Source organism: Clinocottus analis, unplaced genomic scaffold (assembly GCF_023055335.1).
Source record: "Clinocottus analis isolate CAN_PGR_092001 unplaced genomic scaffold, fCliAna1.0.p SCAF_16, whole genome shotgun sequence".
Lineage (NCBI taxonomy): Eukaryota > Metazoa > Chordata > Actinopteri > Perciformes > Cottidae > Clinocottus > Clinocottus analis.
This window is the reverse complement of record NW_027175887.1, coordinates 4,723,488-4,749,568: the sequence shown is the minus strand read 5'-3', so window position 1 is coordinate 4,749,568 and position 26,081 is coordinate 4,723,488. Positions and strand designations below refer to the sequence as shown.

Here is a 26,081-nt window from a genome sequence, read left to right as displayed (position 1 = left end):
GAGGAGGCGTAGGTTGGTGGGAAGCCGGTGAGGGATCACACCCATGTGGCAGATCTTGCTCCTCTCATATCTGCTCTCCAAAAGGTCTCGTAATGAAGGTTTTGATCACAACACAAACATACACAGCGACATCTAGAGGATGCCATGGGCAGTGGGTTAGTAATGAACTGCCCCGCCCCGAAAAGAAAAAGAGTCTGTGCTTGTGAGTTGTGTCTTCAGCGTTGTCCCAAGTCCTCTTTGATCCTCTCAGGTTTCTGATGACGGCTGCACACGTTGCACACACATGCATGTGTCGTGAAGGCGGTGTGCGCATCATCCAGAGGTTTCCTTGATTTTGATTAGAAGGAAAATGTCCACATTTCCTGTTCACATTTGTCTAGTTTTTCTTTCCTGTTGCACTGATAAGGAACATTTTTCCTCCTCCCATTTCCATGAGGCCTTCGTGCCCGTCTTCACTACACAAAGGAGCTGTTCTGTTGAGACGATGGTATAACTAATTATTTCCAGGGACATCCTCGTGGCAATGATACGTCATGATCAGTATATTGTCAGTATATCATGTGACGGTGAGGTAGAAATCACAAAGAGAGACCAACGCGGATCCCATCATGCCCCACAACCTTTATTTCTCTTGTATGAAGACCAGATGACGCATGACAGCATGAGACTGATGAGGAAAGGGAAGGAACACTTTGCATTTTCCCCAAAACATGAGAGAGGGAACAAGTTCGTCAGACAGAACACGTTAAAACACGTTTAGCAAAAAAACATAAATCACAGAAAAGATGTTTGGGGTCTGTGACACCAATTACTGTAGGATTTGGCTTGAGGTCAAAAAGTAGGGGAAGCTATAAAAGAGCAGCTTCATTGGACCTTCAAGCTGTTTAACAGCGTCAGGTCACCGTGGGACAAAAACATGAAGGAACATGCCACCAGTCCAACTCATCTCCATACAGATCCATCACCGCCCACAGGCTGATTCCTCTCATTACAAAAAGCAGCATGTATTCAGTTTTTACTCTGCTAATAAATAAGCCGTTTTCTTTTCCCTTATAAAATGATTTCATCTTGCCGTTTGCACTTTTACAGAAAATACAGCCCAGAGCAAAAATACTGTTCGACATCAGGACCGTGAAACAAGAAAATACCACAAAAGAGCATAACAAAAATACAAAAAGAGATATAAAAAACCTGACAATCCAAACACTGGTGAGGTGGGAGTGTGTGATGACAGGGTGTGTTTTCTTTTTTGTTGTTGTTGTGCCTTGCATTGATCTGCTTTTCTGTGTGAATACTTAAGACCTGTGTGGAAACAACACGGCGGACTTCTGTGAAAACCAGCCACTGGAGTGAGAAATGACCCGCACTTGTTCAAAACAAATGACCCGGAAGGCAGCGAGACAACAAAGAGTCGATCCTGTGAACACAACACAGCTGAGTGACTTGCAGAACAATCACGTACAGTACGAACCACGCAGTGATCTTGCGTTAAAAATGAGACACAACGAGCGCAAACCACCGAGCGCACAGAGAGTCCGCACAGGATCTTTAAACGTACAAATTCCCTTGAAGACAGTTCGTTGTTTGCGCCATTTTTATTCTTCCCCAAGAATAACCGAGATGAACAAGGCCCCCAGTATATCAAATACACCTCGTGGCTTCACGCAGTTCTCACTGCATCAAGTTCAAAGTAAAAATGAAGTCCTTCTACAAAAATACTTCTTTTGTTTTGTTTTTTGTGTGTGTGTGTAAACTTTTGCAACCGAAGGCACTGTCTCATCCGCCTCGTGTATAAAACATGCAGTCTGACCCCATGCTCCGCTCACGATGCATCCAGACTCTAAGCCTCATCTTGCGTCAATGCAGCCTCACTACAAATGCTCAACAACAACAACAACACAATCCCATCATGTGCACCGCTGCTTGACTCCGTGGAAACGCACAGCTGCCGTCTCCAGGGTTACCCGATGTAGGCCAGCGGTGATAGCTGCAGTCTGCGTCGTGGCATCACAACAAGCGGCAGAAGACAACGTTCCCTTTTGGAAAGCTGTTCAAATGCTCAGAGGATCACCTCTCCAGCATCCGGCTGAGATGAAATGAAATAAAGAAAAGAAAGCAGAAGCTCCAGTTTGACGCCTGGGAGACAAAGCACAGCCTTTGCTTTCTCTGCGATGAGTCGATACCGCTTTCAAGCCGCTGACGTGTTGTCTGAAGTGCTTTCTACTCATGTAATCTAAGACACGCGCCGGGCGCTGCAAGTATGACACGCACGAGCATCGGCTTGAGTGAGGTATCAGTATTCTACCTGCCTCCGATGTCTGTTCTGAACATACATCAAATAAATCCCTTTCATCCTCCATCTAAACATTGCACTTACACAAGGTGAAATAAATTACATGACCACTACCGCTCTACAAACTAATCTAGTAACACCTTGGGTTTTTTCTCCCCTCGTCGCCCACATTTCCCTGTTCACTGCGTCCGTGTCACGACCGGAAGGGTTTATCCGTGACGACACAAACGCCGAGTACGACTCTGCGTTTGTGCTGCGTCTGGCATCGGCTCGCGGCTCAACCGTGACATGGCGAGCGACGGGCGTGGCGTGACGTCAACGTCGGCGAGTGCTCGACCGAGTGGAGTTTTGGGTTGAGGACCGCACTGAACGCACTGAACGCACAACGCACTGAACGCAAAACGCGGCTCGTGAACCGTCTCTGTGTGCTTCTGGTTATCTTTGTGACTTATGAAGGAAAACAACAGTTGGTGATGGCTATTAACCTGGATTCACCTCACTAGTGTGCTTCTTCAGAGCAGCGAGTGTCCCGAACAACGTACACCTTCAGTGTAGGACACACACAGACACACAGACACACACACATACACACACACACAGACACAGACACACACAGACACAGACACACACACACACACACACACACACACACACACACGTACACAAGACAGGAGGAGACATCTGCAGACCCAAGAGCAAGGGGAGGCGTCGCTGTTGTTAGAGTGTAGCATTATTTCATGACATATAAAACGTGTCTGTGTGTGTGTGTGTGTGTGTGTGTGGGTCTGTGTGTGTGTGTGTGTGTGTGTGCGTGGGTCAGTGCGTCACTCATTGAGGATGGAGTCCGGTCTGTCGTAGCCAAAGAGCCTGAAGTCCGGTTCGTACAGCTTGTACAGTTCTCTCCGAGCCTCGGCCGACACGGTGCTGAACCAATCGGACTCCCAGCTGCTGGCGGTGAGGTTCCTGTGCGAGGTGGGGAACTCCACCACGTTGTCCACCCGCAGCTGGCGCAGAAGGTGCTCGGCGTCCTCCTCCGCCGACTCCAGGTGGCCCACAAAGTCGTACTGGATCTGGCACGGGTGGCAGAGGCGATACACCTGCCGCCAGTGCTCATTGAAGGGCATCTCCTTCTCCGTCTGAGGGTCCAGGAGGTACTGGACGAAGTTGGAGAAGGACGGGTGGATGCCCACGCCGAACGCCTCGTCCACGGAGGCGGGGGGCGTGGGCTGGTTGGCGTAGCGGCGCAGCATGACCTGCGCGAAGCGCCGATAGAAGTCCTCGTTGCGCAGCTCAAATTTATTCCGGTAGGCGGAGATGAGGCGCACGAAGGGGTCCCGCACAAAAATGAACTTGGTGTATTTCTTCAGCTTCACCTTCAACAATGAAGAAAAACTTCTGTTAACACAGAACATAGCGTCTTCACACACACACACACACACACACAATTGGCAATTTAGTGTAATAGAGGCAATTGGAAATAATGACGGAGGACTTGTTTGATATGTTACTGGAGCAAGACGCACTACAGCGACATAGTTTGGGTTTCTCTGGTTGAAGGGACCTCCACGGTTCCACTAAAGCTGTGTGGGAGAGAATTAAAGATGGCAGATGTAATAGACGATACACAGTGTTTTAGGGATTCGAGCAGACCTTCATGAGGTGCCTCGCAAACTTCCCGTATCGCTTCCAGAACTTGTTGAAGGTGAAGTGCATGCTGCTGTTGTGGACCAGGTCCCGCGGGATGGCCAGCGGGTCTCTCTGGGGGACGCCGTCCCGCAGCAGGCTTTCACTGAGAACGATCATGATGCGCTTCCAGTTGCTGCACGCTACCTGAGGGGAGCCAGTGGAAGTCCAGTCAATATGGATTGTAGTTGTGTGTGTGTGTGTGTGTTGGATGGATTGGACAAAGACACGCTCATCTGTTTGGTTTGGGTCTCGTGTGTTAAGCGTAACGCAGCAGGCCATGTGTCGGCTCACCTTGGGAACGTAGCAGTAGATGATCCCGTGCCTGTCGTCCACGATGAGGTGATCCAGCTCCCTGTTGGGAATGTCGTCGAAGGAGCGGTTCTTGCCAGGAAACACCACGCTGTCGTTGGCGCACATCTCCTGGAGTAACCGCCGCCGCTGCTCCTGGTTGCACCGTTTGGTAAAGCAAAGGAGACGGTCAGGAAGTCAGAAGGCTTGGTCTTGCATAGGGGTCAGAGAGATGTCAATCAGACACAGCGTGGACACGCCCACACGGACCAGAGCAGGTCAGATTAGGCCAAAAAAGTGAGCTGCGGGTCTTTAAATGGAAATTTTGGATTGTATTTTAGCAAGTTTGTGTAAGTCTGCTTGTGTTCAGACAACATTTGGCATTTGAGCATTTATCTTTGAGATCTCAAAGAATATATTGATGGCGAAACCCAATAATGGCATTGGCAATAATATATGGAAAAAAAGATAAAGAAAATATAGTTTAGTTCGGTTTGGTTTAAATGATGCTAGCTGGCATGCAGCTCTCTCACAAAGCTCAACTATTATTAATGATTTGTGGTATTTATACCTGTGTTTTCTTGCTCTGTGAAACATGGAATCCTACAAAGACAATGGTGATTACAATAATTTCATATTATTATACTTATTCTTACCTGTCTCTCACGGAGCTCGGCTGCCACTGGCGTCAGGTGGATCTTCCACTCCCGCCGCGGCACATACCGCTCCTCCGCTTTCTCCGATTGGTTGCTGGTGTCGGCGGGGGCGGGGTCTGTGGGCTCGCCGGTGCCCGGCTCGAGGAACTGGTTCACGAAGGCGTCGATGTCGGACAGGAAGGACGGCGCTCTGGAGCTCGGAGGCCGACGGGGAGCAGGCGGCAGGTGAGGGATTCTGGGGCCCGGCGAGACGGGCGTGTGCAGGTAGAGGTGCGAGGCCCCGACGTCGTCCCAGTAGATGATGATCAGGAGGATCATGAAGGCCGAGCCCAGCGCCACGAACACGCGGAACAGCCTGGACGTTCCCATAGTGACTGCTGCTCGCTACAGGATCACCATGGCAACAGAGTCGAGGTCCAGGAGCTCTCCGTCTCTCTCACCATGGCGACAGGCGGGTCGGTCGGCAGATAACGACGGGAGCAGAGAAAGGTGAGCTCATCGTGAAGAAACGCTCACCTGTGCTCCACGCCGGCAGCGGCCTGCAGAGCAACCGCCACGTTAGACACACGGCCGTGACCGGGAAACAACAACTCTTATGATGATGAAGAAGAAGATGATGATGAAGCTCTTGGACACGCGTGTGCTTGCTGGTCTCCTCGCTGGCGAGCATTTCAATGCCACAAAACAGACATTATCCCTTCTGAGTGGGCTTTTATTTTGTAACTTGGCGCACTGGAACAAGAAGAGTCTTGGACACAGACATAAGCGCTCAGGAAGTAGAGAGTTACACAATAAGTCTAATAAAAGACGACGGCTGTGGACCAACATAGGGTTGCTAAATCAAATCCCTCGTGTTTCCCCTTTTCAAGCCTCTATAGTTCCACACTTACCAAAGCACACAGATCACTCAGAAGTTAAAGATGGGATGTGAGCGTAATGTAGTCTTTTTAAAAAAGAGCTTGAAAACAAGAGCAATAAGTCTGACAGTTTACTGGCTTCAATTTCTCTAACGCATTTCTGCTCCACCGCTCTGCGTTGACTTAACTCCACATGCAGTGAAATCACAAGCGGTTGTTGAATGTGTGCATGCCAGGAGGCTCTGCATACCATAAAGTAATAACTTTTGAAATGCACAAGTATCCCGCTGTACCCATACCCGGCTTCATACGGCATGGCATCGGCACACTGTAATGCCGAGCCTCCCCCCCTCCTCCTCCTCACCGGAGTAATAAAAGCCTCTATGTTAGCAGCCTTTGAAAGAGTGCACACACAGAAGCAGGGAGATACGTTATGGGAGGAGGAAAAGACAGTGAGGCTCACTGTGCTCGTGCAATGCACAAGTGTAACTGCAGAAAGACGGCCTGTGTCTTTTCTACCAGCGTTTCTTAATTTCCACTTCATCTCCAGTCCACCGTCCCCTTGCCGGTGCAGTTTTAAAAGTCGCAGGGCGTCACTTTTTCATTGCGACACTCTTCTAAAATGTGCAGCTTCCCTGCAGCAGTCCTCACATTATGTCCTCTTTCCTGGAGCTGAGTGGGCACCATTGACATGGAAAATCATCATCGGCCCTCTCCAGAGGCAGCGGTATACACTCCTCTTCCTCTTCTTCTCTGCACACCAACGACTCCACTGCTGTCCCACAAAGTACATTAAACCCTGCAGAGCCGGGCCAGAACAACGTCTAAATGTTCGTCCCTAGTGGGATGTGGAAAGTGAATTTATTCCAATAAGCGAGAGGAGAGAAAGTCATCTGTCGGCAGCCGACAAGAGGTACTTTGTCTTTTTGTGTTTCTCCATCAGTTTAAACTTCAACTACACTGCAATTAAACAGCAAAGTATACACATTTAGATTGAAACTACAGTACATATTACAAATATCTACACCTCGACCAACTATAACAGTATAATGAATAATTCATTATAACAACACTGGGGCCACGTTTCTGCATCGAGCACCTTTATTAAGATGTTTAAGCTCAATGCACATGCAGGACTTTGGCTTGTTATTTTTATTTGTTATTAAAGCAACATAGCTGATCACTTCCTCCACCTTGCTCTACGTGGACGGCACTTTGCAGCGTTGGATACACATTTCAGGATTTAGAAGAAAGGCTTCAGACGCTCTCTTTTCTCCCCACTTGCATATTTTCCACTCGCAGGTCAACAAGTCCCATTGTGAGTGAAAGCTGCAGCTGTTCGGCCACATCGCAGCGGCTGGTTGCCCCAACAAGTCGGTCCTCCGCGTCTGCGTGCGTTTTCCCCGCCGCAGCGGCGTGCCGGGCTCGGCCCCGCAGCGGGAGCAGAGGGATAAATCACCCCGTCCACCCCGCGGCAGCCGCCGGCAGACGCCAGACCGAGCACAATGCACCCTTTGACGGGGCGCGCGGCGCCGCGGCGCCGGGCTGCTCCTCGCGCTCGGGAGGCTCTTCGGCATGTGGCTCGGTTTGGTGAAAGCGTCGCGTGTTAGCGGCGAGTCAAATGTACGTGGAGACAATGCAGAGAAACAACAACAACAACAACAACAACAACAACCAGCACGGCAGCAGCAGCAGCAGCAGCTCCCGTCCAGCCCGTCGGCTTCAGTGATGTCCTCTCAGCGGCGTCTCGGGGTCCAACGCGCCGCATTGAGCTCACGGCGCGTGCACAGACACGTTTTTACCAGCGAGGAGCGACGTGTTGCGTTACTTCCTACATGTATTTTAATAATGACAAAGACGAGTGGGGGGGAAAAAAGAAACGAAAAGACATCCTCACCTCTTTCTTGTGTGCCCGCGAGCTCCCAGCGCCGCGTCAGCTGAGCTGTGATGCGAGTCCTCGCTTTCTGTCTCTTTTTTTTTTTTTGTTCATGGAGAAAGATGGAGCGTGAACACGCAAAACACCGCGAGAGTTTGTAGTATGAAGTTTCTGCAGAGTGAGCTCATGAGGGGAAAATTTTACTTTTTTTCTGGGTCAGCTACAGCACAACATGTCTCTCTGCTCAGGGATGATTAATGTAGAGACACACACATACACACACGCACAGACACGCGCACACACACACACACACACACACACACACACACACACACACACACTAGAGCTGTGTGCTGAAAATAACCTGCTGTACCTGCAAAAAACTAAATGTCATCGTCAGGAACGTCAGACCAAAAGGTTTTATCTATTTACGTTGCCTCCGGCTGATGCGGTTCAAATCCTGTTATTTGTGAACTCTTTTCATCCTGTGACATCCAACATAGCAATGAGCCTCTACACACACACACTCACACACACACACACACACACACACACACACACACACACACACACATTCATCTGCTTCCAATCAGTGTCACACATTTCAACTTCACTCACTTCTGATTTTACTCGCAGTGCTGCGCTGTCATGAATCTGCTTCATACACATTTGTACCCTGGCAGCCATTCTACTGTGAACAACACACACCTACACACAGACCCACACACACCCAGAATAAACACTCCAAAGAACAAACACATCTTCAATAGAAGGAAAAGGTTCAATCAAGACTATTTCTAACATACTTTCTTGTGTACATCGTGTGTATAATCCTATTACAACACATCATGTGTATTACTTTTTAACATAATTACATTTTGACGTACAAATCGTAGAGTAAAAGTAGTATAAATATTCGCCTTGGTATTTCACTACATGACCTGAATGGTGTGTTTGTGGTTTCTTACACACAGTGTGCGTCTGAAATTATCATATTTGAGAAATCTGCGTTGTGCTGTTTGTCTTTCCCGCAGAAGAGGAGATTATCTTGCACCCTTATGAAACAGGTTAATCTAAATCCCCTCTGGCCTGCCGCTTGATAAATATGAACATCTGGTGGCCTTTGAAAAAAAAAAAGATCTTTCTGTAAGCACAGATTAATAAACTGTAGAAATCAACAAGCATGCAGGGTGAGTGAGTTATGGATAAAATTGCTGCATAAACCCAGAAATCGTCTTTTTACAGGAGTTAAATCAGCAGTGAAGCTGCACAGTGATTAAGGTCGTGATAGTTTGTTCATGATGAGCCCATTTAAAACTGAATATAATGCATTTGCATGACACGCAGTGTTGGCAATCCTCAGCATCGGTGCAAAGATAAGTAAGGTAAGCATAAGATAAAATAAGTCGACATAAGCGTGAATACACAATTCATAATGTATTAGAAACTAAAAACTCAAATCACATGATTGAAACCTGCTGCCGCTCCTAAAACTGAATACCAGGCCTCTGAAAACACACAAACACCAGCCAAGTTCATCTTAAGTTCATCTTAAGTTCATCTTAAGTTCATCTTGAGTTCATCTTAAGTTCATCCTAAGTTAATTTTAAGTTCATCTTAAGTTTATCTTAAATTCATCTTAAGTTCATCTTAAGTTCATCTTAAGTTCATGGATAAAGAACATGATTTCTGATACAGTGACCTATGTTTTTTTAATCTACTTTACAATCTTTGATTCTTTCTTCTAAAATGCTGCACAGTTTTGCTTCTTTAAGGCCTTTGAAAAAGACTCAAATGAGATCTGAGAAGATAAATTCACTTTTTGACCGAGCTGCTTCCAACTTATGGACATGCCACTGGTGACGAGGTCACGAGGAGATGTTGCTTCATCAGAGCTCACCAAAGAGGAAAGAGATGCAGAACAACTGGATTAAGTGTCTTGCTCAAGGACACATCAACTTGGGCTCGCAGCGCCGGGGATCGAACCGCCGATCCTCTGATTAAAGGACGACCTCGCCCACCACTGAGCCACAGCCGCTAAGTCATGTGTTTTCCTAACGTTACGCGTTATATTTTATATTTTACTTGAAGTAGCAGCGGTTTATCTGTTTATGTAATACTTTTATTTCTGTAATTTAAAAAATACGGAGAAGCACTGCTTAACTAATTTGCAACAAAAACGCGTCCTATTTAAATAAACAAGAGGCTGACGTGATATAATCCGATTTGACTTAAATCTTTACTAAGCGACAGCCTGGACGTGGCCACACGGGGGCAGTAGAAGCAAAGTTATGTCAGGTCAGACTCTTTGAACTCTGAACTTCCCTTTAAACGCTGAAATGTGAAGTAAAGAAATTCCCTTTTTTTATGTTTTCCATTTGTTTATTTATCTAAATCACAGTAAACACACTCATTTACAAAATATATAATGCATTTATTTGAAGTCTTCAGCAGTGCGAGTGTCTGAGTCTTAGCATGAATATGCATAAGAGCATAATGTTCAACAGCGTTTCATGGTGCTCAGCTTTCGTGTGTGTGTGTGTGTGTGTGTGTGTGTGTGTGTGTGTGTGTGTGTGTCTGCTTGTCTACAGGAGGTCCTGCTCCACCCAGATCGTCTTCTTCTGCTCCTCCAGTATCCGGTCCTTGACGACCTTGATGAGGTCGTCCGTCCCCGCCCAGGCCTCGGGCTCCACTTTGGCGTAGAGGCAGGGAATTCCTTCCAGCTCCTTTAACTTCGCCCGACACAACTTCACGAACTCGTCCTCCGACTCCACGCGCAGAGGCAACTTCCTGTGTGGACAGGAAACAGGAAGCAAGCAGAGCTGCGGTGGTGAGTGTGGTAATGTCTGGAACCGATTGTCGGTGATCCAGTAGACACTTCACATCAGTGGGTTGAGTACTTTGTTTTAATTCTCAGAAAGGGGTTCAACTTCTAGTATTAACCATCAGAATGCCGCTGAAATGCTGACATGTGCTTTTACCTCGAGCCGCTTAGATGAGTGCGACTCTCTTTCCACTGGTCTCCCTGAGAAGTCTTTAGGAAAGTTACAGTTCATTCAGAAAGCTGCAGCCACCAAATACAAGAAAAGGATCACGATCCCTGCTCACGTCACCAAACAGGTTACTCGTACCTTTTAGAATTTTAAAGTCCTCTTACTAATCGACAAAGCCTTACACAATCTAGCATCTTCATACATCAGCGACTACCGTTTCATTTTGTCTCGACAAAAACGCTCAAATCTTTCAGTGTCCCACAATAAACCTGGCGAGGCGTCTTTCTGCGTTCCTGCACTCTAATCCTGGTTAACCTGAACGGTATCGGTGTTAATGTTTTGTTGCATTGCAATACAATTGTTGTGTTTTGGTTGCTGTTTTGTGTATTTCTTTGGCTATATCAAATATGCTACGCAAATACAGTTACTTCTTATTATTTGACCATTTAGACTCCACCAGAGTAAACGCCAGGCGTCAGATTGTGTTGCCTCTCCCGAATGTTTCTGCACTCACATTAGTGTCAACACCAGACTGAAGGACACAGGGCATTGTGTGTTTTACTGAACAAAGTGTCCAAGGCCTCAGCTGCTCCTCTCACTGTTCTAAGTGCACAGCTGTTGTCTGCGGGCTGCTCTAACGTCATCACAGAGTCGCAAACGGCTTCGTTTAAAAGTGAAAATGCGGACTTTTTTTTCCTTTGGCTGGTTCAATCTCACCTCCTACTTGGAGCTAAAATGTCATGCAAGGATTGACGTATTGGCATTTGGAGAAAAAAAGGCCTGTGGTTTGCAGCCGTGGGTAAATGTGTGAAGGTGAGTGCGTTTTGTTTTCCCAAGCCCACCGTAGCTTCTTGACATTCTTCTCACAGATCTTGACGTAGATGATGATCGGGTAGATTTCTCGCCGCAGAAGGTCTTTGACGCAGGTCAGCTCGGCCTCCAGCAGGCAGTGTTTCCCCTGGTGAGGAGTGGGAAGAACGGTGTTTACAGATGAACGCACATCTGGACTGTGTAAAGCAGACATTTCAAACATATTCTGTGGCGATTGAGCACGTGGGCAGACAAGCGCAGGTGGCATCAGTCGTGGTCTACCTTGGAAGCGACGGCCTCTATGTTTTCTCGGGTGATGCATTCGAAGGTGGTGTGTTTCTCCTTGTAGTGAATGAAGGGCTCCACGTTCTGTTTCAGATGAAACTCCTCTTTGCTCAGGTTGTCTGAGAGAAAACATACAATACATTTGATTTTAAAAAAAAGAGTCAAAAGCGGTTTGTTTCTTCATGATCGCCGCAGAACATTTAGTCCAGAAGGAACAGACACTTTATTTTATTTTCCCTCTCCGGGGATTCTCCACTTCAAGACATCACACAGTCCCTCGGCCTGCCAGATGTTCGGCTCTGTGTCTGACCCCGCTGTCCGGGTGGAAGCGTGAGTTAGTTTGTCATGAGACCGGAGGGTTGATTCTCTGTATCGCCAAAACGGTGCTTTGATCCCCTCCATGCCATTGTCACCGCCAGCATGCATCATCACCCTTGCATCATCCTACTTATCAACGAGGCCATCTTCCATCCTGGTGACACTCCTTAACATTTAACACCACAGTGCAAAACAATACATGACCTGAATCCCAATCTCCCAGTGAGCTCCGCCCCCCCCCCCCCTCCCTCTCCTCGTCATACACCGACCTGGTTTGCAGATATCAAAGTCCATGGCGGCCCCCATGTTGAGTATTTTCTGGATGATGGTTTTGGCGATGGCAGTGGGAGTGAACAGGACCGGTCTCCTCCTCTGGGTTCGCTGGAGGGTGACGTTACTGTAAGGGATCAGGGTCAAACTCCTGCTCAGCTCATTGTCTGCGTCCGCAGCGTCTGTTTACAGCCAAGACAAGCACAGGAAAAGAGTTTCACGTGGGGATCCACCCATCGGCAGAGAGACGAGACAGGCTGAAGGTCTACGAGGTTACGCTGTATTCATATATTTCACCGCACACTGCAGCGCTTCCTCTTCACTGGAAGCTTCAACCTTCTTTTTCTGACCACATCAATGACAATCCAACTGCTGTCACCACTTGCACGTCAACTGACATTTGAACTGCTTTTTATCTGACTCCTCAACGGACTTTTCGACGTTCAACCCTTCTAATTCAACTGACCCTTCACATGTCTTCAACCAAAACTAACAAAGAAACATCCACATCACAATTTTCTGCTTTCAACGCTGACGCGACTGTTTCACGATCTTTTACTTTCATTTCAATGGACACGTTCTGCTTCATTTGTCATCCATCCTGACTCACATTTCAACGCCTCTCCGTCTCTGTATTTCGCTTGCCACTTTTCAATGAAACGTTTCAGCGTTTCTCGATTTCAAATGCATACACATTTCTTTATTTTTTTTAAAAAAGTTGCCGGTTCCAGAGGTTTCTTCGTTGCGTTGCTCCTGCGTCTCTTTGTACTCACCTTCGGGCCTCAGCACCTCCACACCCTGTCTGGGTAGTGTTGTGCCGCCTGAATTGATGATCCTAACGCGCTCGTTGCTGTTCATTCGCTTGTACTTGATGTCCACACGGCTGACGAACTACAAATCAAAACAGACAGCGTAAAGTCTTCATGGAGGCGGTACCGCACCACTGCTGTGAGTCAGCAGTGCTGCATGTCGCCAGATCAAGAGATTACTTTCAGGTGAACAGTAATTCCAGTCGGAGGAAGAGACACCTCCTTACCTGAAGTATCTGAGTGAGGAAGATGCTGGCTCGAGACATACGTGGGCTGGCTTTAGGATCAGGAGACGAGCCGGCTTCTTCTGGTTGTAAATAGTTCTGCACAAACACACGTTTAGAGATCAAACAAAGATTAGTTGTTTTTTTAAGCATTGCACAATCCCCACTTAGGTGGAGAGAGACATGTTTTCAATAAGTTATAAGAAAAAGGGCATTGTGCTTTAGTCGATTGTGAACGTATTAATGCCAAATTATTAAATATGCGTGTGTAACTTTCAAACTTTGCTAGTTTTGCAAGTTTCTTACCCGATTGCGGTTGATCTCGTTGTCTTCTTTCCCCCCTCGAGATACTAACTTCTGAATCTTTACCAGCAGGAGCTGCTGGGCCCTACATTCACACACACACACACAAACACGAGGTTCACACAATTCAAATTTCTGACATGATTCGAAAAGTGAAAATGACAAATGATCATTGAAGACTCGGTCCGCCAACAAGCTGCTTCCTGTGCTTCTTGGTGACAACAACAGGTTGTGGGACTCAAGTGTGACAATTAAATGAGTGTGTGTGTGTAAGGAGGTGATAGGAGGGGGGGGGGGGGTATTGCTGCTGCGTTGGGGAGATCAGTGAAACTTCACATTGTGAAAGCAGATCAAGACCCTCTGCTAAACTTTGCATGTTGCTCAACTGTTACTGCACTTTTGTGTCCTGCCAAACCGATGCGTGACACTCAGTCACTTCCAGCTTTGAAATGCTGGTTTCCCTTTCCTCGCACATACGAGGAAAGGGTTTCATCCAACTCTCCCTCTTAATGTCAGAACTTTTCTTCGTACCGCGAGTTGCTGGGCACGGTGCCGCGCTCGGCCAGGTCGGAGCCGCTGTAGGGGTCGACGCGGGCGCACAGCCACTCGCTGCGGCCCTGGTGCCTGGTGTCCAGCACGTGCACCACCTCGTCACACTGCACGCTCAGAGAGCAGCAGTCTGACTGGCCGGAGATGTTGAGGTTGACCCGGATGTAGAAGGAGTCTCCAGACACCATCGGGCCTTCCGCCAGGTCCCTCTGGAGGCGGCGGTACGCTGGAGCGACACACACACACGTGCACATACACATTCGTATTCACACACACGGTTTATGTGTGCGTGAGCGGCACAAACACATTCAAGCCCAACACAAACTGCACTTACAGTCGAAGTTGGCCCGGTAGTGCAGCTTGACCGGTCCGGAGCAGTTCTGCAGCGTCCAGTAGGCTTCTTCCTGAGTGCTGATGTCCAGAGAGATGCTCTGGTTCTCCTCACGTACGCATCCCTCAAGCTGACCAGCCAATCGAAAAAAAAACACAAGACAAATTAATGACTAATGAAAGCAATCATATTGTTGGTGTTTTCTACCAATATTCTGACACCTCAGCAAAGTAGTGCCTTGATTATAAATAATGATCATTGGATTAGGGAACTGGAAAAAACAAGCAGGCATCTGAAAATATGGTCATGCGCGTGTCAGATGTTTAGGTTCTTGCTTCTTCATTTTCCATTTCTGCAGCCAGCAGATTATGAATTTGACACAAATTGAGCTTTTGACATCCAGCCCCAGCGAGTAAACTACCCACCAACAGGAGGTGGTGGCCCTCTCGAAGCCCCGCCTTCTCAGCGATGGAGCCCGACTGGACAGCCGAGATGAAAATCCCGCTGAGGTTGCCGCCGACCAGAGTGATGTCCTTCAGGAGGTTGTCGCCGAGCAGCGACAGCTCCTGCACCGGCTTCAGGGACCCGCTGCTCCTGGAGAAGGAGGACAAAGACGGGCGGAACGGCCTGCAGAAGAGGAAGAAGGAGGAGGAGGAGGAGGAGGAGGAGGAGGAAGAGGAGGGAGAGGAGGAGGAGGAGGAGGAGTTGGTAAGTGAGCTCGACTCGCAATGATTCTTGTGCATCTGAGTGCATGTTATCAGTCCTGTACCGCTCCAGAGAGAGTTTCCTGAAGATATTGTTGACCTGCTCCAGGTCGTAAGTGTCCATTCCTTCTGACTGATGGGACGAGGAAGAGGAGTGGACAGAAGGTGGGCCGCGCTGCACTTCGTCTTCTAAGGACGGAGGAGGAGTCACTCGTTAAACCCGGTAGACAGAAGACGAACACGGTCGTGTAAAAGTGTGAAAGCAAACTTTACCAAACTCCATTTCCATGTTGTCGCTGTCAAAGTCCGAGAGGCTGGAAGAGAACATTCGCATCAGGAAATTAAACACAAACCGAGCCCAGATTCATACAAACTGATGCACGTAACAATTCTCCAGAAGAACAGATGAGCTGACGCGTATCGTCTGGTTTGTGGCTAACCTGCGAGGGTGGAAGTCGTTTTCCTTCTCCCTCTCTCTGCGGTACAGCGACGCTTTCTCCGGAGGCTCAGGCTGTGTGGACAGGATGCTGGCGTTACGGTACCGCAGCTGGAGATCCGTTTGGTAAGTGAACAAAGCAGAAGTCGCAAGTACAGACTCGTGAACTTAAGTCGACATTGTATTGGGACATGAGAACGTTTCATTGAACAGCAACGTTTTAAAACCTCACCATATTTGGCCTGTTGGACTGGTCCGCCATGTTTAAGGGGAAAGGGGAGGAGGGCTGGCTGGAGGAGGCGAGGGGAGCCGAGAAGGGAGGATATGTGGGGGACGTCAGGAGGCTGGGGGAGGAGGGCAGGGACATGCCGTTGACCGGCAAGCTCCGCGTCCGGATTTCAAGTAAATCTCCGCCGTTGACTGACGGGGCTGAGAGTTGGAGACAAACGGATGAGCTCGCACAAAGGAAATCATGGCGGGAAAGAAGGGATGAGTGAACTCTACGAGCGTTACCAGCAGATTGAGAGGACTCTGGGTTGACTTCTTTGGGGAAGCAGACTGGAGACTTGACTCTGAGCTACGACACAAAGCACGGAAGTGACTGTTAAAAACATCTCACTGAAAGCAGAATGTCTTTTATTCCATTTAGGTTGTATTTCCTGTTATTTCATCTCCACGTATAGACATGAGACTGATCTTATATGGTCATTTCGACTGAAGATATTAAGAATTTCACACAAATTAAATGTACTTCTGAATCAAATTCGATATTGCAGAAAAACACAACTTGGTAAAATGTAATGTTTAGTTAAAAGTTGGGTAAACCTCTGATGAATTGGCTGTTCCTGCTCATACACGTGATCAGTCATATGAGCTCTTCCTCTTACGTGTGCGTGTGTGTGAGTGTGTGTGTGTGTGTGTCTGTGTGTGTGTGTGTGCGTGTGCTGACCCCTGCTTTGAGGTTGGGTCTGCGTTTGAGACGCGGCTCCTCGTATAAGATCTTCTCCCCTGGAGAATCATCGCTGGACCATTCAGACTCCTGGACGGGTTTGTAGTCCCCCGCTTGGGGGATGATGGTGGGCGGCAGGTCCCTTGGCAAACTCTGCAAAAACACAGAGCGAAACATTTCGGAAAATGTTCTGAACATGCTGGCAAATCTTCCAAATCAGACATTGGGAATAATCTAAGACGCAATGGGAGTCGTTAACCGAGTGCACTCATTTTTCTAACCTGGTCCAAAACAATGTCCTTGGACAGCCGTCGTATTCGCGCCTCCAAGGTGACCAGCTTGGCTTCTTTGTGCACGATCTCGATGTGGAGTTCATCGCTCTTCTCCTCCAGCTCTCGGATCTGCTTGCGATACTTGTCTTTGTCAATGAGACTCTGGGAGAACTGGTGCTGGGCCTCGTCTCTGGAACGAAAAGCCTGCAGCAGTGGGGGGGAGGAAGTAAGTCACACGACGACAACGACGACGACGACAACTAAACAATCACACTCAGTCTGAGTCTGTGTGTTCTCACCTGGTCCCTCTCCTTCTCCACCTCCTCTAGCTGCACTGTGATGGTGTCCATGCGGTTGCGATACATCTCACAGTCCTTTTGCAGCGTGGAGGACTTCAGCTCCAGATCCTCCTTTTCCTCCAGGTACTACACACACACACACACACACACACACACACACACACACACACACACACAAGGCGTGGGATGATGAGAAGGAAATCATAAGTGTGTTGAGTTTTTTTGTCGTGTGTGAGTCACAGTTTCTGTCTCCCTGCATTGTTTCATTGCAGTTGCAGGTGTAAGTCTGAGCATGTCAGAGTAATCGTGAGTGATTGTAATTATTCAACGGATAACACTGTGAAGCAGAGACAGACTCTGCAGACAGCTGCTCACCCAGAGGATACCTGCTAGTTGGAACAAGTCTAAAAAAAAAAGGAAAGAAAGCAAAAGAATGTACAGAGGTGAGAAAACCACAAACGCTTAACTGCTAACACACACACGCGATAGAGTTTATTAGACGAGAGCAGAGACAGGAGGAGACGCACAGAGAGACAGAAGGAAGAGCAGCTTACGCAGAGAGAGGCCTGAGTTGAGTCGTGCACAGGGTGTGTGTTTCACAGACGGTCTCATGGGCATCAGGCTCTCCGGTCACGGGTTCGGGTGAATTTTTGCTCACGGTTTGTTCTCAGCTCCCCACGCTGCCCCACATTTACACATCAAACAAGCAACCAAGATCACTTCCACGTGACTTTCCTCTGATGGTAGGCCAGTAAAAGTTCTTGTTCTGCGGTGAAATGTCCCCTGTGACTCATGTGTTAATATACATATGACAATATCGATACTGATCAACAATGTGTAGACAGGAGTTGGGTAGTTTAGTCTCCTGGTTCCCATACGGACAACCGCTCTGAAAAGTTCAGAACGTTTATTTAAATGATTTTGAACTCTCTCGCGTTTGATTACGTTGTGAAACGTTGGATCGCTGCTGTTTTTTCAAGATATTTAAATATTTCGAGGGGAAGTTGGCCTTTAGTGGAACTGAAGACAGACATCTGTGACGGCGGACTACAACTGGACATTGTTTTGCCCGCGTACATCTGCACGTCAACGTGGTTGGACAGATTCCATATCCAACAATGCAATTTATTTAAAGAGTTTATCGTTATGCCTTTGGCTGCTAAGTCTCATCCTCCCTTGTTTGCTTGTCTGTTACCTTATCTCGTAGCTCCTCAGCCTGCCGGACTTCCTCGTGGAGGTTGTAGAGGCGGTTGACCAGATCTTGTCTGTCTTCTAGTGCTTCCTGTCTGTCATGTTCCAAAATGTCAAGGATGGCCTTGTCCGATGCAGGTAGTGGACCAGGCTGTGCATGAGGAAACACACACATGCTTTGAACATAGTGCAGCATTTAGCAGCTGAAGGGACTGGTGTTGTTCATGTGAGGTGCTGGAGACCGAAAACAGAGCTAAAAGGAGAGTTCATCTTTTGCTAGCAAGAAACACGCCTCCAAATGAATGCTTATATGCGCGCTCGTGTGCTCGCATGTGTGTGTGTGTGTGTATGCTCATACCTGTATGATGGACTGCAGATCCTGCAGTTTGATCTTAAGCATTTCGTTCTCTCTCTCCAGCTCGAAGATCTGCTCTCTCTTCGGCCGGTTCTCGATGTCGTTCTTCAGCTTGAGACTCTGCCTCCTCTCCATCTTGCACTCTTCGTCCAACTTGTTCAGCCTGTGCTTCAGCTGATCCACCTACACAGCGCATACGGTGCTGAATGAATAGTGAGCTGTCGGTACGAGCGCGCCGCTGAGAGTGGGCCGCACACAGCCCCTTTGAATATGTCACACTCATTCTTTTTGTCTCAGCATTCGTTATCATTTCTTGCACATGTCTGCGTAATGTATTGACAGTGTGTCCATCAGTACCTCTAGCTGCAGGTCTCGGCTCCTCATCACAGCCATGTTCTTCTCCTCACTCAAACTGGCGTACCTCATGGCCAGCTTGTAGTTCTCGTCCTTCACTCGCAGCAGCTCGTCGCTGTAGCTGTTCCTCTCTTCTTTCAGCTTATTGTACCCTGAACCAAATCATACAACACATGAGTGTGTCCGCCAGGACTATTGGCTGCTAACAACGCCGTCAGTCTTACGCTGAGGTGACTATAGATTACATTTTAAATAAACAATCAAGCTTCTTGATCTTTGTTTCAAGCCTTCAGTGATTTAGTAAACCGCTGCACATCAGCTGTTTCTACTGATTTTGTCTTCTGTCATGAATTGTTGAATTAAACAATTACAGACAAAGGAAGACCAGAACTTAATATTTCAAGCTTCAGGCGGGACAGCTGAGTTTTTTGTTTTTGGATGACAATTTTGCCAGCAAACGTGCACTAAAGATGCCGTGCAGACGGCCTCTTTCTCGTTTGGGCCGCCACCAAAAGTCTGCTGGAAACACACGTTGACCTGAGTTAATTTTAGCATTTGATTAAGACGTAAAACACGCTTGTTGTTCTATCTAACACAGGACATGATAACACATGTGAGTAGACAATGCGATTGGCAACTTAGCCGGAATAAAACCCGACTGTGGTGCACCGAGCAGGGTAAAACCAATCCTGTGTGGTCGGGTAGGAGTTTCACTATTAATGGTGGGAGGCTTTTGGTTTGGACTTAATGCATTTCAGACACTAAGACATGCATGATCACTTTGAACATTTCGACATGTATTGTTACTCTGTTGGATGGCCTGGAGCTCGTGGTTGGCCACCCGCAGCTTCTTCTGCTCGTCCTCCAGGGTGCAGTTCTTCCTGCTGAGCTCGGCCGTCTGCAGGGTCTTGACGTTGGACTGCTGCTGCAGCTTCATCACTTCGTTCATCAGGAACTGCGTCAGGCCCTCGTGACCCTCTTCCACTGCAATGAGGAAAGGCAAGTAGAAGAGGAGGAACAGAATACACGTCACAGAGTATCATACGCATGTCATATTGTCACAGTATCGCATCACAAAACTTATTTGGATAACTGTCAAATTCTAGTGTGAACCAGCAGAACAAGATCTGAGTCTCATATGTTCCTCCCTGGACAAAGCTACAAAACCAGCTCTGCATCTGGCAGTTAAATGTGTTTATTTTTCCCTAACGAACTTTCATTTTAAAAAGCGATTCAATACGTCCAATAATAATCAGATCATTGCTTCACTTTTTAGTTTGAGTTTAGTTAGTTTGAGGCAAATAGAAGAACAGTATCCTGATTGCGTCAGTTCAGAAGTACATTTCTCCATGATAGCCCGTAAAAATAAAGCTGTATCAAGGTGTGCGTACGCGCTGTGTGTCCGTGCACACGCGTGGGTGTGTCTGCACCCAAAGGTGCGTCTCACCTACGATGGTGGAGAAGCGCCGTGTGGGTTCCTTCCCTGTGACCAGCTTGTACAGCTCAGGGTAGTAAAATTCCAGACTTTCCAAAAACGCCACATAGGCCCGCTCTCCTTTAGTGTGGAGGATGTCGAGTAGACGGCCTGAGAGGTCGAACACACAAGGTGAACACACAGAAACACACAAGTACCTTCTTCCGTGGAGAGAGGATAATACAATGAGCATCATATAAATACTACAACGAAGGCAAAAGCACACAAACACCCGCATCCCTCTACCCACTTGTGCGGTTGGCTTTGGAGACCAGCAGCATGGAGTTGAGGATCTCATCCTCATCCTGCTCATCCAGGACTTTGCACTGGCGGAGGTAGGGGGTGAGCTTCGACGGGGAGATGGCGCGGCACAGGTCGTACCGTTTGCACTCCACCTTCTCCCACAGCGCCTCCGCGTCCTCACACGTCCCGTTCTCCATCTCTTGCAGCCTGGAAAGTGTCATTTCAGCCACATGTATTTACGTTAATGAAGACTGTCGGTGGTGAAATTGTCATCTGTGGTTGACGTCTGACTCATTCCTGTGGTGTTGTGTTCAAACGTTGGCACAAAACGGTGAAAGCAGAGGAAACAGGAACAAAGAGGTGATTTATTTGGGGCTCTGAGGAAACAACAAGCTGATGTCATGTCTTAGTTGTTCGAAAGACTTAAGGCAACAAAACAAATAAAAACTAATTCTATTGTTTCTGCTTTTTCTGAATCCAGACCATACAACGCTGGGATAATGACCTGTCAATCACAAGGTAACCCCGCCCTAAAGCATACTCTGCTTTATGGCTCATTTTAATAGAAATGGGACCATCATTTACTAAATGAACGTCATGCTGCGAGACTTCAACAAGCGATTGAGACCATAAACTCATGTTTAATATGTTGACTGAGGTAATAAATCCAGGGAGAAGTGGAGTCATTTCCTCATAGACTTCTAGACAATCATTCTTCTTTTTGCAATCAGAGGAGTCGCCCCTGATGGTTAAGAGAAAGAATGCAAGTTTAAGGCCCTTCTGCATTGGCGCATGACTGTTCATGTCTGTAACTTCTCGATCATCATAAAGTTAGTTTGGGGGAGCGGCTTGGGAGCCAAATGGTTTCAGCTCATTTCACGTCACTGCAATGTCCCGGTTCGATCGCAGCCACGTGACCTTTGTTGCAGGTCACACTCTCTGTCCTCGTGTCCAGGCTGCCTCTTCCACACTTTCATCTATCAATAACATTATTCAACGCCTAGTTTGGCATTTCTGTTGTGTAATATGGGTCATAGACACATATCTGCAAGGAGCTGACATCGACTGGCGTTATTCATAACTGACGTGCCCCCTGTGATATGATCACTGCTAAGTATCTGCAGAAGAAGCATCTGAGTCTTCATGAAGTATAAGACACAGACCCAAAGTGAGGCTTTGCTCATTCGGCACCACACCGTCTCCTCTTCATCCCTTTCCCTTATTAACAACATCAACTTCAATCCACTGATGTCTTTCCATTTACCTCTCCTGTTTAAAAAAATACTTTTCCAGAGGCACATTTCGACTTTCCCTTTCCTCTTACTCCCACTTGTGTTTCCTCTCTCTCATCGTGTCACACACAAACGCTGTCCGAGCCTCTCTGGGATTTGCATGCTGTCTGACCCAGCAGGAGTTGTGCAACAATCCCGCTTTGTGACTTGCAGCCTACAGTTAGGCAAATTAATGCTATCTGATGCCGTTACTCATGTACACACACACACACACACACACACACACACACACACACACACACACACACACACACACACACACACACACACACACACGTTTGCATACAGCTGTCATCTATCTGAACCCTGCATGTGGAAAAGATGAATCGGCAAAATCCGCCACACAATAGTTTTAACACAACGGATCATAATTTGCTTCTCAAAAGCAGTCTGAGGCAGACAGAAATATCACACCGCGCTCAACACTCCACGCTATTATTTCTCTCTACAGTGAGTATGTGTTGCCACATTGACTGCATACGATGAAACCGCAAACACACACACACACACACACACACACACCCGTGCACTCATGCAGAAGTACACAAGTTCATGCAGACACACGTTGAAGACACACACACACACACACACACACACACACACACATACGCGCGCGCGCGCGCTGACTCCGTCAGTAACCACATACATGTTTCCTCTTCTCTCTTCTCTTATTTTGGAGATCATTACCGAGAAAGCGAATCCTCACTTCCTCCTTTTCAGGCCAGATGTGAGTAGCAGGTCTCTTCCTCTGCGCTGCTTCGGTCCCCTCAGTCCGCCACTTTTATAGTATTGTGGTCACAAGAGTTCAATGGCTTTTCAGAGCACTGTGTGTGTGTCTGTTTGTGTGCGTGTGGTTGAGTTTGTGCGTGTGTGTGCGTGTGCGTGTGTGTTCTTGCGTTAAACTTTTCCCTTCTTTTTTTTTCAGCAACGTTTTTGCAGACACACAAACACAACCCATCAGAGAGCAGCGTGATGTTTCCATCGTCCTCTGACACTCAGTGTTGGAACTGTTCACCACCTCGCCTCGCTCCGCCTCCATGTCTCTTATACATCACAACAACATGTAGAGAGAACTGGAAATTCACTGTGACTAAAAGCTATTTCTTGACTTTTGGAGCAATTGGGATTCTTTTTCATGTAATCTGAGTTTCTCTCTCCAGATTATCGGTCCCCAGCGTTTTGTATAGAAAATCTGCACTGAGGAAAAAAAACAACTCGGGGGGTTGGAGGCGCGGACACACTAACCACATTTAAGACTTTCCTTTTTGATAATATATAAGATTACAGATTATAGTTAGGGCAGTTTATCTTGCATTTGGACGATCGCCAGATGTGCTGCTGTGGGCCGAGACTGCAGGGGGACTTCTTAAAAACCTGAGTTCCTCTTCTCCATCTTAGTTATCACACATAACATCTTTCTACTACTATATCAACTGCTGCTGTTGTTATTGGTAGTTGTAATCTTTCCTAATTAACATACTCACTACTCTCATTATATGAATTATTTCTGTCATGTGTATTGAATGTGTTGTTGATTGTGGTCACATGACATCTATTGTACTTAAAGGGTCCCGGGACAAAGGACTGTGTAAAGGTTGTTAAGCTTTCTCAGGCAAATTTGTGATTTTGGACTCCACAAAAATGAATCGGCTTGAATTTAAACAACTTGTAGCAAACAGTTTTTTAAAAAATATAATGTAATACATATTAGAGTTTATTTTAGTGCATATCAGTTTGTTGGGACCACTTCCTAGAAAAACTTTTTTTATCTGTGCATTTATAAAAGTTCCCAGTCCCCAATATCTGTGCATTTTTACATTTAATTCATGAGAATCGATGACTGCTGAGATGAACCCTTTAAAGATGGAGCCAAGAAGAAAAGAGAAGCTACAAAGAAGCCAAAAATAGAGCCGCCGTTCACCCCGAGAGAGTATGACGTGTATGCAGGTTCTGGCATAACTGTATTAAAAGTGTTTATTCTAAATAGTATTATAGTTTTTATATCTGCTATCTTCATGTTTCTGCGACGTAGCAGCATAACTTAACATAACTAACTGCATGAATACCTACATTTATTTCTAAATAACACATCTTGCAGGTTAATTGCCTCCTTAACATCTGCATCAAAGTGTTCATGTCATTCAATTCAATGTCACGTCTCATGCACCACAGTCACTAATGGAAATACACACACACACAGTCACTGCATGTCATTACTTATTTTAATATCATATTATTGAATTGCCTATTATGTATTTGAATTGCAGCGACAATAACTGAGCAGCCTTAAAACCAATCAGTATCTTTGTATTGTTGGTTCAGTGTTTTTAAAAGAGGCGTTAAAGTGAATGTGAAGCTTTTGCTCCTTTTTTTTTTTTTTTAAAGATGAAAGCATCTGTTTCGCTGATGGTTTAGTGGAAATGCAAACCAATTTCCACTGACTTTCCGTTACGCGGACATCATGTTTTAGAGATAATCTAAATGTCGTACTACACCTGGAGACATACTTTCTTGCAACGACTCTCTTATTAGGATGATCACCGTCACTTTAACTCCCAAAGCCCAAATTATCTGGGAGGTGTGTAAGGTGTGTATGACACACTATCAATCATTTCCACCTCTTTGAACTGCGTACATTTGTCTGAGAAAGTGAGCATCATTGTTCCCCAGATTGAGAGCCCTCTCTGCCAACCGCAGGTATTTTCTGCACACACACACACACACACACACTAAAGCAAGTGAAGGTCCCCCTGACCCACAGGTAAGTGAGTTAAGATCATAGTGCAATCCAACCCAACATGTGAGTGAAACACGGCCCAATGGTCCTGTAGAAGCTGAGTCACGTGGGATTGGCTGGCCAGCAGGCTGACATGCAGGTGTGATTGGTTCAGGTGTACACACCATCATAAAGAGCCCATTGTCCGGCAAAAAATAGCTGGCGCTTGTACGAATTTGATATGTGGGTTCTGTCCGTGCAGAGAGGCGGAAGAGAGCCAGAGCTCCAGCTCTTCTAAAGGCAGACGTGTGTTTGTGTGCTTTCTGATCAAAAATGTTAAATTTCATTAACACACATTGGTTCCAGGATGCGCATACAAAAGAAAGATCTTTCTATTGCGTAAAACATACTACGAAACATTCATGATCAAATATATTATAGTCAATGCAAGGCCAATAAATACGCAGTCCCATGTGAATGCAGCTGTGTGTCTCTCTGCGTCGCCTCTTCTCCCTCACTGGACCTCTTTGTCTTCTGCGTCTCTATAGGAATCCCAAACATTTGGATGATGGGAGATAATGTCCCCATGATGACAGCATGCTAGCTATTGTGTTACCAGACTAATACATGCTTTATTTAGTAGCCCAGAAGATGTCAGTGAAGGCTTAAATCAACGAGGAGGATCCGGCCAATAAACAACACTCATCCCCTCTTAAGAGACAAACTTATTAAAGTTAGTATTAGAGTTATTAAAGTTATTCTGAAAGTCAATGTGACTTGTGTTTGGGACAGATGTGTCTTTGCCTTTGGATGACACACACACACACACACACACACACACACACACACACACACACACACACACACACACACACAAGCCCCGCTGCGGTGATACGTGATGTTAATATCACTTCGCCCTCCTTTCTTATAGAGATAATTATTTCTGGACTGATCAACACTGAACTTTAAATGCGTAAAAAAAAGAAAAGAGAGCGTTATATTCTACAAGAGAGGAGTTTTTCCTACCTGAGATGCAGCGGAGAGTTGTCCAAAGAACTGAGGGGAAGTCAAACTCAGCCGAGGTGTGGTAGCCTGTTTGTGTTTGTTGTTTTGTTTGTTTGTTTTAAATTGGTTGGTTAACCATAAATCCCAGAGGCCTAAGTTGTCTCCATTTATTCAAAACAGAGGGCACTTTCAAAGTAAGAGAGGAGCGCATGTGAGCTGTTGCACCGACTCGCTGTGTGGCAG

General features: G+C 46.8%; 2 protein-coding genes and 1 long non-coding RNA gene across 5 annotated transcripts; 1 reads left to right on the top strand and 2 right to left on the bottom strand.

The window, feature by feature from the left end:
- Positions 1–606: 606 nt before the first annotated feature.
- LOC137786252 (carbohydrate sulfotransferase 12-like) lies at positions 607–7,742 on the bottom strand. Its single transcript, XM_068577998.1, has 5 exons — positions 7,678–7,742; positions 4,924–5,462; positions 4,271–4,423; positions 3,944–4,123; positions 607–3,666 (listed from the first exon to the last, which is right to left on the bottom strand). The coding sequence occupies exons 2-5, from the start codon at positions 5,290–5,292 to the stop codon at positions 3,118–3,120; spliced, it is 1,251 nt and encodes a 416-aa protein (XP_068434099.1). The 5' UTR covers positions 5,293–5,462; positions 7,678–7,742; the 3' UTR covers positions 607–3,117.
- Positions 5,106–20,112, top strand: LOC137786253 (uncharacterized). 2 transcript variants are annotated; one of them, XR_011077567.1, is made up of 5 exons: positions 5,106–5,412; positions 10,248–10,486; positions 17,239–17,331; positions 17,481–17,651; positions 19,977–20,112. It is a non-coding gene; the product is annotated as an uncharacterized lncRNA (long non-coding RNA). The 2 variants fall into 2 exon arrangements; XR_011077566.1 differs by having other exon boundaries at positions 18,818–20,106.
- On the bottom strand, positions 10,043–26,066 carry card11 (caspase recruitment domain family, member 11). 2 transcript variants are annotated; one of them, XM_068577997.1, is made up of 25 exons: positions 25,860–26,066; positions 20,833–21,032; positions 20,556–20,693; positions 19,916–20,092; positions 19,112–19,260; positions 18,758–18,937; positions 18,404–18,550; positions 17,209–17,334; positions 16,919–17,113; positions 16,638–16,790; positions 16,202–16,265; positions 15,921–16,117; positions 15,693–15,799; positions 15,526–15,566; positions 15,318–15,441; positions 14,974–15,175; positions 14,552–14,678; positions 14,200–14,443; positions 13,672–13,753; positions 13,369–13,464; positions 13,106–13,223; positions 12,332–12,514; positions 11,742–11,863; positions 11,492–11,607; positions 10,043–10,446 (listed from the first exon to the last, which is right to left on the bottom strand). In XM_068577997.1, exons 2-25 carry the CDS (start codon positions 21,020–21,022, stop codon positions 10,242–10,244), a joined length of 3,483 nt encoding a protein of 1,160 aa, XP_068434098.1. In that variant the 5' UTR covers positions 21,023–21,032; positions 25,860–26,066; the 3' UTR covers positions 10,043–10,241. The 2 variants fall into 2 exon arrangements, with proteins under 2 accessions (XP_068434098.1, XP_068434097.1); XM_068577996.1 differs by having other exon boundaries at positions 15,921–16,265.
- Between the last annotated feature and the right edge of the window lie 15 nt (positions 26,067–26,081).

Bases quoted from the DNA above. Each gene is read 5' to 3' on its own strand.
- card11 (XM_068577996.1), bottom strand. From the start codon at position 21,022: ATGGAGAACGGGACGTGTGAGGACGCGGAGGCGCTGTGGGAGAAGGTG. The intron at 13,465-13,671 runs GTAAGAAACTTG...GTGTTTGTGCAG, and splicing joins ACGAGATCAACCGCAATCGG to AACTATTTACAACCAGAAGA. The intron at 11,864-12,331 runs GTCGGTGTATGA...GTTTTCTCTCAG, and splicing joins CTTTGATATCTGCAAACCAG to ACAACCTGAGCAAAGAGGAG.
- LOC137786252 (XM_068577998.1), bottom strand. From the start codon at position 5,292: ATGGGAACGTCCAGGCTGTTCCGCGTGTTCGTGGCGCTGGGCTCGGCC. The intron at 4,124-4,270 runs GTGAGCCGACAC...GGCTCCCCTCAG, and splicing joins TCTACTGCTACGTTCCCAAG to GTAGCGTGCAGCAACTGGAA. The intron at 3,667-3,943 runs GTCTGCTCGAAT...TCATTGTTGAAG, and splicing joins TTGCGAGGCACCTCATGAAG to GTGAAGCTGAAGAAATACAC.